Source organism: Poecilia mexicana, unplaced genomic scaffold (genome assembly GCF_051168715.1).
Source record: "Poecilia mexicana isolate PSO_F unplaced genomic scaffold, ASM5116871v1 scaffold_22, whole genome shotgun sequence".
NCBI classification, from domain to species: Eukaryota; Metazoa; Chordata; class Actinopteri; order Cyprinodontiformes; family Poeciliidae; genus Poecilia; species Poecilia mexicana.
In genome coordinates this window covers 135,044-150,411 of record NW_028263391.1, presented here as the reverse complement: position 1 = coordinate 150,411, position 15,368 = coordinate 135,044, and the positions used below count along the sequence as shown (strand labels likewise).

The window sequence follows — 15,368 nt, the reverse complement described above, 5'->3', positions numbered from 1 at the left end:
CACAGATTGTTTTCACAAGTATATGCCAAGGCTACTTATAACATTTACTAGTTATTTTATAATAACAAATCAGAATGGATTTATCTTTCATTCTCACAGCAAAGCCAATCATTTCTAGGTCAGTGGCAGTCAAAAGCCCAGACTGCATTCCATTTCTATCTTGTCTCAGCACAAATTAGTTGAAAGCACTCCATTTTCTCTTTTCTGATATTCATTGTTCTTGGAATGATTGATGTTACCACTCATTCTCAGGAGGTCTTTTTACAAATTAATTTTGTTTTAAAAAGCAAAAATTAAAACTTAGAATTTAGAAGACTTTTGGATCCAAGTAAAGATGTTTGACAACTTTTTTAGTTTTTAAGTTGAAATGTTCATGTTTCCAACAGATGTAATCAGATCCAAGTATGGAAAAACATGTCTAAGTGTTTTTGTTAGTATTTGTTAGTATGTTTTATTTATTTATTCATTTTTGCCTGGTTTTAACTGATTGTTTTCAAATTTCATATCTTTCAGGAAGGTGATAAAAGAAGGCAATGGATGCTTTAACCCGGCTTACGGAAAAGTCTCTCAAGGAGTGAAAGAAATTTGAAGGAAAAGATTGAGTAAAACCCAGGGAAAATGAAAACCTCCAGAGCCCTGACCCATTGAGCAACTGAACTGGAATGAAATCTTGATCTATTTTTCCTAATAGTAACCAAGTTAGCAATGAGTGGGCGTATATAATGGCCAAGAATAAGGATGCACGCTCCCTGACATTTTCCATTAGTGTGGTTGGCCTCTCTGGGACTGAAAAAGAAAAGGGCAACTGTGGAGTGGGCAAGTCCTGCCTGTGCAATCGATATGTGCGCCCAGATGCAGACAATTACTACTCTGAGCACACCTCAGTGCTCAGTACAATAGACTTTGGCGGACGTGTTGTCAACAATGACCACTTCCTATATTGGGGGGAGGTGAACATTCGGGGGGAGGAGGGTTTGGACTGTAAAATCCAAGTCATTGAACAAACTGAGTTCATTGATGACCAAACATTTCTTCCACATCGAAGTACAAATCTACAGCCATATACCAAACGAGCTGCAGCAACTAAGCTCCAGTCAGCAGAGAAGCTTATGTACATCTGCACTGACCAGCTGGGCTTGGAGCAGGACTTTGACCAGAGGCAGATGCCTGATGGGAAACTGAACATTGATGGCTTTGTGCTTTGTGTTGATGTTAGTAAGGGTTGTAATAGGAAATTTGATGACCAAATGAAATTCATTAACAGCCTCTACTCACAAATCATTAAGTCAAAGAAACCTATTGTTGTTGCTGCCTCAAAGTGTGATGAGTATATGGACCAGCATTTGAGGGATCTGCAGACCTTTGTGGCCAGCAAAAAGAATTTGATGTTAATTGAGACATCAGCACGTTTCAATGTCAACGTAGAGCACTGCTTCAATACCCTTATCCAGCAGATTGATAAAACAAGAGGAAAGCCTAAAACTATACCATACCAGGATGCCTATAAAGTCCATCGACAGCTCGCTGCCTCAGTAACAGAAAGATTTGAGAAGCTCATGGTGCAAACAGTGAGGGACTATCATATTACGTGGAAAACAGTCATAAATAACTTGAAAGGTCAGCCAGACTATGATGAGTTTATCACCCTAGAGGGATCTCGAAAAGCTCGCTCCATGTTCACAAAGTACATTGCACAACTGAAACAGGAGCACATCAAACGCCGGCGGGAAGAGTACTTAGTAACACTTCCAAAAACCCTTAACAATATTTTCTGTAGCCTGGAGGAAGTTGAACACCTGTCATGGCCTGAGGCACAGACTATAATCCGAAACCGGCAAGATTTCCAGTGTTGGTTTGTGGTACTGGATCATACACCATGGGATGAGTCAGATCACATTGATAATAGTGATCGTAGAATACCCTTCGACCTCCTTAATACTCCTGATGGGGAGAGAATTTACTATTCCCATGTCCAGCACTTGCTATCTGAGAAAAGAAGGGTGGAGATGAAAGATAGGTTCAAGAAAACTCTGGAAAGGGTTCATTTTATTAGTCCAGGACAACCATGGGAGGAGGTCATGTGCTTTGTCATGGAAGATGAGGCCTACAAGTACATCACTGAATCTGACAGAAAAGATGTTTACTGTAGGCACCAGCAGGAAATAGTTGAAAAGGCCAAAGAGGATTTTCAGGAAATGCTGTTTGAGCACGCTGAGCTGTTTTATGACTTGGATCTTAATGCAACTCCCAGTTGTGACAAGATGACAGAAATTCACAGTGTACTAAATGAGGAGCCCCGGTACAGAGCACTGCAGAAACTTGCCCCAGATAGAGAGTCGCTACTCCTTAAACACATTGGGTTTGTCTACCATCCCACTAAGGAGACGTGCTTAAGTGGACAGAACTGTGTAGATCTGAAAGTAGAGCAGGTTTTGGCCAACAGGCTGGTACAGCTTGACCACGGACGCTCAAATCTCTACTATACCAGTGCCAACATTGATAAGATCAACCTATGCCTTCTTGGAAAAGATGGGCTCTCACAGGAACTAGCAAATGAGATCCGAGCTCAATCCACAGATGATGAGTACACGCTTGATGGTAAAATTTATGAACTAGAGCTTCTTCCTGTGGATGTTAACTCCACTCTCCTATTCAGCCACACATGGGTTGCCACTTTCAAACCTCATGGCTGCTTTTGTGTGTTTAACTCTATTGAGTCCCTCAACTGTATTGGTGATTGCATAGGTAGGATCAGAGCAGAGATAGCACAGAATAGACGAGATCAGTTTGCTCAGCCACTCCCTTTTATTCTCATTCTTTCAAGTCAGAGAGACAATGTTTGCAAAAACATACCTATTCTAAGGCACCAAGGCCAGCAGCTTGCAAACAAGTTGCAGTGTACCTTTGTTGACATTCCCTCAGGAGCTTTTCCAAGGAAATTCACAGAATTCCAAATTAAGCAGGGGCTCAGGGCAGTGCTGGAAGGCCTTAAGCATAACTTGGATGTCATGGCACCCCTACCGTGTATTAAAGACATGGCTGAGACAGATCTTAGAATAGTCATGTGTGCTATGTGTTGGGACCCTTTTAGTGTTGACCTCATTCTCTCACCTTTCTTAGATTCACATTGCTGTAGTGCAGGACAGCAAGGACAGAACAATACACTCATACTAGATAAGATTATTGGGGACAACCGGAAAAGGATCCAAGTCACTATACTCTCTTACCACTCAGCTATTGGTGTCCGGAAGGATGAACTTGTGCATGGCTATATTCTGGTCTACTCTGCCAAGCGCAAGGCATCAATGGCAACCCTACGGGCATTCTTGGCTGAAGTTCAAGATGTGATCCCCGTCCAGATGGTGGCGATAACAGACAGTCAGGCGGACTTCTTCGAGAGTGATGCCATAAAGGAGCTCATGACTGAAGGGGAGCACATTGCCACAGAGATTGCTGCTAAGTTCACAGCACTCTATTCCCTGTCACAGTATCACCGGCAGACGGAGGTTTTTACACCCTTCTTCAACGAAGTGCTAGAAAAAAAGCCAAACATTGAGAAGGCCTTCTTGCTTGACAGCTCCACTCGCGACTGCACCACCAGTGAAGATGTTTTCCCCACATCACCTCATAGTCATTTGCCAGCTTACACCGCTTATTATCCTGAATCAGATGATGATAATGAGGCCCCCCCACCTTACAGTCCAATTGGTGATGATGTGCAACTTCTGCCTACACCCAGTGAGCGGGCAAAGTACAGGATTGATCTAGAGGGAAATGAGTACCCCGTTCACAGCACACCTGCCGGAGACCACGATCGCAACCACAAAGTGCCCCCACCAGTCCGACCTAAACCTGTGCTCCCTAAGCCTAATGTAAAGAAGCTCGACCCCAACCTGCTTAAAACCATTGAGGCAGGCATGCGAAGCAATCGCAGGATGCCTCGTGGCCCAGTCTCACACACTGAAGATGTGGAAGCTTCAGACAACTATGCAGAGCCTGTTGACACCCTGGTTAGATCCAGAGGTTTCCACAGTGACAACATCTATGTTGTACCTGAAGACGCGCACAGCCGTCTGGTGAAAATTACACCTCCATTCCTCCATTCAGGAGGAGATGAGGAGAACGGATTTGATCGAAAGTCTCAAGCCATGAGGCGACCATCTAAGTACAAGCATCGTTCTAAGATCCTCTTCAGCAAAACAAAGGCCTATCAAAGACGATTTCATTCTGATAGTGATGGTGAAGAGTTTTGCCCTGCCACACAGAAAAAGAAAAAGGGAAGAGCCCATAGAGGCAGTGAGGAAGACCCTCTTCTCTCCCCAGCTGACCCATGGAAGATTGGTATAGATAATCCTGCAATCACCTCTGATCCTGAAGATGATAAGAAGATGAAGAAGAAGAAGACATCAAAGACACAGAAGGACCAGAAAAAGGTGAGTCTTTTCTATTATTCAACACTGGCACACAATCTTTTTTTTCATCTAAGTTTTTATTGGTTTTATAACAAATGATAACAAATGAACAAAACTTTAAACAGGGAGGTCAGTGCTTATTGTATCAAAATGGGGGAACAAAACTAGTCCCAACAAACAAAAGGTTAGTCACCTTAATGAGCTAGATTCATACTAGATGTCCAGAAGCAAATTTACTCAAAATCTTAACATATTTATCCTAAGCACTGAATACATCTGTGTTATGATGTTATGAGAGTACACATAACATCATATGTGTACTCTCATATGATGTACACATATGTTGGCACATAATCGAGACATTGCATGTCTCGATTTATGTCTCATTGCATAAATCACGGTAATCTTTGGGTATTAGTGCATGTTATAGTATTTTCATCTAATAGCTACTGGGAGTCACAAGGTATGCAAACTTGGGCTTGTACCACTTGTTGATGGCCTACACTACAGTAAACTTGTTAAAAGATACCTCCAGCACCATTAAGACTCTGGATGAAAAACTCAGGTACATGCTCTACCAGGAATAATGCTCCCATGTATCCATCAAACTGTTGAAACTAAGTGCAACAGAGACACCGGGATCTGGGACAGAGTACATCTAGTTTCCTCTGGACCTGGACAGCACCACTGGAGGGTCAGGAAACAGCACCCTGGGGCCAATAGGGGATCAATACTACTGGGCAGGAGAACAGTTCCTTCAAATTTGTGAGAGAATGGCCAGCCTGAGTGACTCTTTTGAGTGACTCTGCTGTTTATGCCTCTTTGTCAAGAAGACGTTCCTCACTCTGTGACCTACTCTGGAACTAGAGGTTGATTTAAGATAATCTCTGTTCCTCCTGAAGTGACCAACAGAAGGGACATGAAGCAGAAGTGCAGGACCAGCACTGCCTCCCCTGCACACCCTGGTGGATACAACCTCCACCACCATCGTACTTTTCTCTGTGGTGAGCACAGAAGATGATTCTGAGATGGAGAATTCATATATAAAGAGGGAACTGCAGAGACTTGGGGAGAAACATCTGAAGGAAATCTCAGAGCTGCAAGAACATCAATGTGGAGAGGTGTAACTACTCTATTGCCGACTTGGTAAGGTTCCTCCTCCTGGCCTTGGCCTCTTACATGTTTCACTGCATAGAAGCTGCAGGACTCTTCCTGGAGAGAAGAGTACATCTAGTTTCCTCTGGACCTGGAAACTAGATGTACTCTTCCTGGAAAGAAGTTCCCAAGACTGAAGCCCAGGGAACTTCTCAGCCCCCTAGATCAACAATTTGGGCATGTCAAAACGAAAAGCAGTGACTCCTCTAAACCCCAGGTGCTGCTCCAGGGTCAAGTGAGCCAGGAGCGAGTTTAAATGGTTCTACATGCTGAACTCGACCCACGGCAGGCCATGGTCATGTGCCAGCCACCTTCCCAGCTCTGCTTCAGAGCCAGTGAGGACTCAACAACCCTGCTCCCTTAAAGGCTCTCTGTCCTCTGATAACATCTGTGCTGGGCTACAAGGAGATGTCACTTGCACACAAGCTCAAACTGAACTAGGGCCAACACTCAAAAGGTTGTGTCTTGATAAGGAGCAAGGTTGCAGGTCTTGGGCTTCAGCAACAGTTACAACTTTGCCTTTCCTGCTGTTTCCTCCACCCTCTCCAGCAGTACTTCATCTTCATCTCATAAGCTGACTGACCCCAAGGCAAAGACTCTTTTGGTAGCATTGTCTCTTCCAATTCTGTTACCAAAACCGTAATCTGTATTACAGCCATTCATCAATATAATGTGCATAAAGTCTATATATTTAACCAGCATGTGTTAGGTATTGGTATCACTGTATTATTGTTTCTGTAGGGAAATTTTTCTAGCAGCAATGTGAAAAAAACAAAACGGGAAAAGCACAGATTCAATTATACATTGGCAAAACAAGTAAAGAAGTCTGAGAAATGTCTCTACAGTTATCAATATGAAATGGTCAGACTAAATGACAATTAAGGCTGCACTGTGGCGCAGTTGGTAGTACTGTGCCACTGCACTCCTGGGTTTCAATCCCAGCCTGGGGTTTTTCTGCATGGAGTTTGAATGCTCTGTAACACTTTATTTGACAGGGTGTGCATAAGACTGACATGACACTGTCATAAACATGACATAACACCTGTTATAAAGGGAGTTTTTATGAATCTCTATGACTGTTGTCATGAAGTGTCATTTGGTAAATAATGACGCCTTTAATGCAAAGTTGCTCTAAAAGTTGCACTGAAAGTCCATTAAAAGTGTCAGCTTTGCATTTTTTTGCAAATAATCAAATTTTCAATGCAAAGTTGGCACTTTCAATGCAACTTTTAGAGTGACTTTGCATTGAGTGTCTTTATTTACCGAATGACACTTCACAGTCATAGACATTTATAAAGACTCCTTCATGTTATGTCATGTTTATGACAGTGTTGTGTCAGTCTAATTCACATCCTGTCAAAGTGTTACCGAATGCTTTCTCTAAGCATGCATAGGTTCTCTCCAGGTATTCTCTCCCAAGTACTCTAAATTCTCCTGAGGTGTTAGTGTGCATGATTGTTTGTAGTGTCTGTCTCTGTATTGCCCTGCGATGGACTGGTGACAAGTTTATGGTGACCCTGCCTCTCACCTGCTGAAAACTGGAGATGGGCACCAGCACCCCTCATGACCCGTCCGTCCGTCCGTCCGTCCGTCCGTTTTCTGACACCCTTGTCTCTACTCCCTAGTGGAGTCGGGAGGGGTGCTGGTGCCTATCTCCAGAAGTCAACAGGCGAGAGGTACACCCTGGACAGGTCGCCAGTCCATCACAGGGCAATACAGAGACAGACAGGACACACAACCATGCACATACACAATCACACCTAAGGAGAATTTAGAGAGACCAGTTAACCTAACAGTCATGTTTTTGGAGGAAGCTCCAAAATGTTGTGGGAGGAAACTGGAGTACCTGAAGAGAACCCACCATGCGCAGGGAGAACATGCAAACTCCGTGCAGGAAGACCCCGGGCCGGGAATCGAACCCAGAACCCCTCATGACCTGACTAGGGATAAATTTGTAAGATAATGGATGTATGGATAAATGACATGTAGTGTTTTATTGGTAAATGCATGGTTTAAAATTAGAAAACATACTCCCCAATTTAGGTAAACTATACAGTGGTGTATCAGTGCTAAAGCATGTTCATACACCTGACGTTTTTGTTTTTCCTGATGGACAAATCCAAGATGAAGATTTATGGGCCAAGTCAGTGTGCAAATCAGCAGAGAAATGCCTTCTGGTGCCACATGATGGCCATGAACACTAAGCATTGTTAGAACTATGATGCTTTTAGATCAACAGATGAGAATGAAGAACAACTCTACTGACTGTCCTGGCCAATTGCAGAAGAGCAGAAAATAGTATGGAGAAATCTAAGTTACCAGCATGATAAAAAGGAATTTAGTCTTGTTCTGTTCTCATCTGAAAATGATTCAAATTAAATCCTAAATGTACAAAACAGGCTGCACTGCGCAATTATTTATGAAAGTAAATAATTTTGCCAAGCAAAATGGAATTTTTCCTGAAAAATTAAGTATGCTTTCAAATCGTGCTAATCTAGAAAAATTCCAGTCTGCATTCTTTTTTCCAGCTCAGCACCTTGCGACTCTCCTGACTGAACTCCTCCCAGCTGTCATCACATCAACATGAATTCTCCTGACCTCTCCTGTCTTCCTCCATTGCTCCTCCTATCTCATATCTGTTAATACTGCTAAACAACACATACCATTGTACACAATGTCTTGTACAAATACTCACAAAATGTTAAAAATGTATGTAGCTTTAATAATAACATATCTTTTTGCTGTTATGCTGCTTTATAAGATTCTTCTGCTTCTGCTATTAAACTTTCAACATTTTCTCTGCATCTGTTAACGGTTTACTTTTTCAACCTCCTTTAAAAGACCTTCTTCCTTCTAAATGTATTTGTTCTGTCGCTCATTCTTGTTTTAATGTTCCTTACTGACCTGTTTTGTTGTTACTACTTTCTTTATTGTTTAGTATTTCTTGATTCCTATTCACCCAATTGCCTTCCAGAAGCTTCTGAAAATTCTCATCTCCCTTTTACTTGTAGCCCAAATCGACCAAGCCCCCGAAGCCACTTTACCCACCCACTCGGAGAACCTGGGACAGCAACTACTTTGGCGTTCGCCTGCAGAATCTGGTGACTTCAGAGCGTCCCATCCCACTCTTCATTGAGAAATGTGTTGAATACATAGAACGCACAGGTCAGCCACTCATTTTCTCATCTTCGGTCAGTTTTTTTTTAATCTACAGCGGGGATTTCTTCAGTTCTTTCAAAAATACTTATGCATCTTTTTAAATGTTGACTTCTTTCTACTTGTAGAAACCCATTCCTGTGGATTTAGTTAAACAATGTTGGCTTTTTTCACATGATTGATTATTTGGCACTTTATTAAATAATCCCAAAAGGAAAATTCCTCAGATAAGCACTTTTGAATCAATTTTCCTCAATATGACTTGGATTAAAGAAGCTAATAAATAGATGGCAACACAGACTTTTACAGAGAAGAGGTTTTTTTCTGAAGAAATGAAGAAAAATAGTGACTGTGGGGATATGTTTTCCTCATTCATGCTGGAGTGACTTGTGGTTGTTGGATCATTTATGTTTTTTTTAGTTTTTTTTTTAGAAATGAAACAGACACAAACTAATATAACCAGCCTCTCAAGTGAAACAAGAAGCTCTGATTACACCCCATGCTAATGTTCTAGTATAGACGATACACAGTCAGTGTGAAAGGTAATTGAGTTAAAGGTCAGTGTTTTTAGACATTTTCATGGTAAAATGGCTTGTACTTGTATAGCGCTTTATCAAGTCCAGAGGACTCCAAAGTGCTTCACACTATAGTCATTCACCCGTTCACCCATTCACACACTCACTCACACGCTGATGGTGGCAAGCCACTGGATTGCAGCCACGGCTGCCCTGGGGCCGGGCTATCATACACCAGCAGGCAAGGCGAGTTCGCCCTGCTGATTGCAGATACTGTTACTACCATCACCTCTAACTATATTATTATTAGAAGAGGAAACTAAAGCAAGTTTATTGTCTCTGGGATATTGAGTGTGTTGACGTTTTTTTTTTTTTGTCTTAAATAGACCAAATTATGTCTGAAATCCTCATCTCTAAACTGGTCTGGTGCTACTTTTCCTTCTGACCACAGAAATGAATATTTAAATCATTCATTCATGTTTTAGCAGTTTGATGTATTATGAATATTAATGTGGCCCCATAGACTTTCACATTTAATGCTTTTATGAACTCTAAGAAGTAAAAGTGTTCCTTGCTAAATCTTTTCAAAGTTACTTTTTTGCCTGTCACAGTGGTCTAGACTGGCCATATCCTGACTCTTTAACTTCTTACTAAATTTAACATTAGTAAGAAGTTTTATAAATTGGCAAAACAAGCTTTCTCAGCACTGTTACAGAATATTAAGTCGGTGTTCTAAATACACCAAATATGTTGTTTTATCAAGATAAAATGCTCAAGTCTTTTCAAGACTGGGTTTGTTATTATATTTAGAATGGGTAAGGTTCAGTAGGATTTGTATCATTTTCATGTTTCAAGGGGCATTTCTACTACATGTTAATGTTCCTCTGAATGCACTGTTTCACCTGTTATGTGACGTGCTTTGTTTTTTAATCAGAATTCAAATTTGGTGTAGTTTTTGGATAACACAAATAACATTAGCAAGCTGGAATCAGTACTGTGTGATTTTGGATGATTCACCAAATCCATTGTTCAGTTTGCTTTATTTTTTTATATTGACATTGTGACACCATTAAACCCACCTGCTATTTTATATATGAATGGGCAGACATTACTTATGGTATCATTATTTGCCTTAAATTCTTGCTGAGAACATAAATAGTCATTCACTGCCCAATCATAGTTAGGAGTTTTTAAATACCAATTTTGTGCCGTCTCTAAGATCTTCTGGCTGCTCAGCATAAAAAATTCAGCTTTTTGAACCTCTGGTAAGAAAAAATGTTGGACAGTTCTTCCTTGTGTTTTTGAATACATTTTAGGATGTAGTATGTAACCTTTATTAAAAATATGTTGGGTTTTTTTTTATATAGATATTTGTTAAAACTATCACTATGTTGTGACAGTATAATTTGAGACAGAGAATATGTAATAAAAATTCAATCTCCTTTTCCCTATGAACCTGCCCCATTAGCACGTATTTTTTGTAAATGTTACGTACTGCAGCTTTAAGATGTAGCTGATGTTGAAGTACTCCATCTCTTATAAATTGCTACATTTGCATATCTTACTCCATGAAACAGTGTTTTAGTTCTGGTCATGGCATTAGTTATTTCTCCTAATATACATAGTTGTTATTTGATCTCTTTTGTGGTTTTCTACTTTTTGTATTTTTGATGCTTGCTACAAACCTATTTCCCTTTGGGATATGAATAAAAACTGAACTGAACTGATTATCCTCTCTTTTTACTGAGAGGCTGTGTAAAAGACGTGGGAAGTAGATTTTCTTTTCACCTGACTTCCTCTTCCTTCGTGGCTCTGTGAAGAGGAGAAGGGCCCACGGGATTCTGGCACTTCCCTAGATGAGCCAACATACTGGGGCAACACAGGTTGCATAATCCAGAGTTCTGCTGGAAACACGCAACCATGAACCCCCATTACCTGTGCGTTAACATTATACAATGTAATCCACAGAGATCACGGACCCCGTGTGCTTTCACTTCCTATTCCTGAGATTACAGAATTAAATGGGCATGGTTTTACTTGCAGGAGACTCCCATGGATAAATCCAAAAATGAACTACATGTCTTGATTATCTTGCATGCTGTCTGATTGCATTCAGTGTTCCCGCTTCAGGGGCCTCATGCATAAAAGAGTGCACAGTTTTCACATTAAAACTTGGCGTATGGACAAATTTCGAAAAGTGCGTTGCACAAAAAAATCGGGATGTATAAAGCCGTGTGCACCTTTCCTGTATAAATCCTAATTTGTGGGAAATAAAGCATAGCTGCTGGTCCGCCCTGTCGCCACCCTTCAATACATCACGTGAAGCAATAACCATGACAACGTCCTTGTTTATAGCAGTATAAATATTTATAATAATAATAATTATACATTTTATTTAAAAGGTGCTTTCAGAACACATGAGGTCACCTCACAAAAATAAAAATAATACATTTTTAGGAAAAATTTATTGTTTTTGACCATCAAGCACTTCTGGACATTAAAACTTTGGTAGGTCTACAATTTGGATATGGTCTGGGACAGAGAAACCGAGGCTTCCAGTTCCTGGAATATCCCCACTGAGCTGTTGAGTCGTCCACATTCCATCGAAGATGTGGTAAACGTGGAGTGAGCATTAGAGTTTACCTGGCATTTCTTTGCTGTTTCCTGAATGTTGGGCGCCGCTGGATTCACCCTGTTGTTCTGGGGATGTGCTCTTCAACGGATGGACGCGGTGGAGTTTTTCCATCATCGACGGTTTTGAGATCAACGGAGGGATATGGATTATGGAAACCTCAAGCGGTTGGACTATGTTTCATCTTCGACTTGTGCTGCTGCACCATCAACCATCCGCTTGGCCTTGATTAATGCAAGGTCTTTAGCCAACAAGACCTTCATGCTACACAACCTGTTTACTTCTTGGGATTTAGATTTTTTTATTCATCACAGAAACTTGGCTACAAGAAGGTCATTTGTCCCCATTCTCTGAACTTCTTCTGCAGAACTGTGATTTTATAAATTCGCCCTGGTTGACTAGCAAAGGTGGAGTTCTGGCTACAATTTTTAAATCCAATTTCCACTGTAGACAGTAATCTATAAATTCATTTTCCAGCTTTGAGCTCCTAGTATTTGCAGTGAAATTAATTGAACCACCATTGTGTGTGGTGGTTTACTGTCCGCCAAGATTTAACAAGGACTTTATTCATGAATTTTCAGAATTTATGGCATGGATTACTTTAGAGTATGGTCATATTTTAATATACATGTATGTTGTCTAGATAAACTTCTGGTGAAGGAGTTTTTGGACTTGATCGACTCATTTTATTTTTCACAATCTGTGTTTGGGCCAACGCACTTAAAAGGGCCATACTCTGGATCTGGTCTTATCACATGGGCTTTGTTTGGATACCATTGAAATCCTTCAGACATGTATCTCTGATCATTTGCCTGTTTTATTTTAGATTAATATTTGATTTTCTGTGGATACAAACTAGAGGTGTGCCGATTGATCGGTCACCAATCATAATCGGGCCGATTTTTGTGAAAAAGTGCATGATCGGTGATCGGCGATCATTGGCTCTTGTTGCCGATAGTGATCATCTCATTTCCAACCTGCCTGTGCAGCTGGTCTCCTCTTTCCTTCACTCTGCGCAAACGCGCAGCAACAAATCCTATAAGCGATGTGGAACTATAACACACTGAGTCAATGGGGAAGTTTGCGTGTTGCGGCGGAAAATTGAAGCAGGTCAAAATGCATCAACACAACGAAGCTAATACGACATAAAAACAATGCCATACTTGACGGAGTTTGGCTACATCGAGGCTCACTGCAGTAAAAAAGACATACGGAGGATCAGATAGCAGGTAAAGCAGCGCACAGCTACAAACACTCACCCGGATTAGCATGACGGTCAGAAAGCTAAACAAATAACCTGGAAAATTATTTAAGTCTTCGAGCTGCGATGTAAGTCGCTGGTTCTGCTCTCGCTGTTGAACCGCTGCTACGCTACAGGTAGTAATATTTGACAGACGGAGCTTCGCTTCTGCTCCACCTGGTAGTGACTCTCACACCGAACCTGCTTAAAGCTGCATCTAACTTAAAAAATAAATTTTACAAACGTATTAAAACTGTTGCTGTCCTAACATGAGACAGATAATCTCTAAAAAATAATCGATCTCCTCCCTGATCTGCATAATTACTCCGCTCAGTCAGAAACAGCCAATCAGAGCTAGCAGTAATCAGCTAGCCGCCATGCTATCAGGAAGTTTTCATTCAGTAACTCAGGATGGTTTATTGTAATGGAACCTGTTTTTGCCTTTGAATGTTAAGTTTTATACTTGAATTTTTTTTTGGCAATGTTGAGAGGTTTTATTTTGACTCTTTGCGTTTTTTAGCCTCTTCAGAGCCTTCATATGTTATCAGTCTGTTAAAGATAGTATTATCAATAGCAGTACAATTTGCACAATGCCTGTTTTGTTTAGTTTTCTTCTTGAAAAAAGTTATTAAAAACAAGTTTTTGTCTAAATTAAGGTGAATTCATGGTTCCTTTTTCCACATAATCTAACCGGTAGTGTTTATGATAAAAAAAAAATAATAATAATTATGTGATCGGTGATCAGCATCGGTGATCGACCCTCATGGGTGATCGGTATCGGGAGGAAAAAAACCTGATCGGCACATCTCTAATACAAACAATACCAAACCCTTAATTTCTCATATAAATTCTGCAACTGCTCTCCAACTAAATGCAGTCCTTGTTAATACTACGTTCCCTACTGATGGCAATCTTGATATTGAAGCTCTTATTTTTAACTTTAACAACGCATGCTCAAATGCTCTAAGTAGTATAGCCCCCTTGAAAATTATAAAAATTACAAAAAATAAATTATTAGAGCCATGGCTAAATGAAATACAGGTGTGCCAAGAGGAGGTGGAAAAAAGATAAATTGCAGATTTCGTTTGAAATTTTGAAAGATAGTTTATTTAATTATCAGAATAATGTTAAATTAGCAAAATCTAAATATTTGATTAAGCTTGTAGCTTCAAATAGGCACAGGCCTCAAGTCCTCTTTAGTGTCCTGGATAGGATTGTTAATCCTTCTACTATATCAGGCCCTTTAGACACTGTTGCACTTTGTGAGGCTTTTTCTAAGTTTTTCACAGAAAAATTGTAACTCTTAGAGGCTTGAATACACTGTTAGATTTAGATTCCCATGGAATGCCACAATGCACAGCTACTCTGGACCATTTTCAGCCAGTTTCACTAGATGAACTGACCTCAGTAATTAAACATCTGTGGCCATCAAATTATCCTTTGGGCTGTCTTCCTACTCGTCTGATGAAAGACATTTTTGTCACCTCTGGTTCTTACATCTTAGTGGTGATAAATGCCTCACTGCAGTCAGGTTGCGTCCCATCAATTCTTAAACATGCTGTGGTTAAACCCCTACTTAAAAAACCCAATCTAGATTCGAGTGTATTAGAAATTTTTAGGCCCATATCTAAACTCCCCTTTTTTTTTATCTAAGGTCCTCGAAAAGTTTTTTTTTTTTTTTTATTCAACTTGAAACCTTTTTAAAAGATTATAATATAACAGAAATTTCAGTCTGGGTTTAAAGCTGCTCATAGTACTGAAACAGCTTTGCTTCGAGCGTATAATCTTCTTTTATATGTTATTCAGGCAACGTTGCTGTTTTATTACTTTTAGATCTGAGCGCTGCATTTGACACTGTAGATTATCAGATTCTCTTATTTAGATGAAAAGATTGTGTTGGCCTGAGAGGCTCAGTTTTGGAATGGTTTAAGTCATATTTAGAAAACAGAACTTTCTCAGTCCATCTTGACCAATGGTGTTCTGGGGCCAAACCTTTAAAGTATGGCGTCCCCCAAGGCTCAATTTTAGGTCCTATTTTATCTCCGTTTCTGCTCCTATTCTATGGAATAATCTGCCTTTCCAATTTAGATCTGCCCACAGCCTGAATCATTTTAAATTGCTTCTCAAAACTCATTTTTATTCTTTGGCGTTCAATTGAGGCCTGATACTTTAGCTGTTCTATTTTGATTTCTTTCTTTCTTTCTTTCTTTCTTTTTTTGTACTTATTACTTATATTATTTTAACAATATATATGGACT

General features: G+C 40.3%; 1 protein-coding gene across 6 annotated transcripts in view; it reads left to right on the top strand.

Moving 5' to 3' along the window:
* arhgap5 (Rho GTPase activating protein 5) overlaps positions 1 to 15,368 on the top strand; it is a 104,809-nt gene that overhangs the window by 20,886 nt on the left and 68,555 nt on the right. For all 6 annotated transcript variants that reach the window (XR_015761924.1, XR_015761923.1, XM_088002425.1 and 3 more), the window contains exons 2-3: positions 514 to 4,433; positions 8,579 to 8,732. Coding sequence is in view for 4 of the 6 variants with exons in the window: in XM_088002425.1 (XP_087858551.1) it covers positions 723 to 4,433; positions 8,579 to 8,732 (3,865 nt within the window). In the remaining 2 variants the exon portion in view is untranslated. The remainder of the gene's footprint in view (positions 1 to 513; positions 4,434 to 8,578; positions 8,733 to 15,368) is intronic.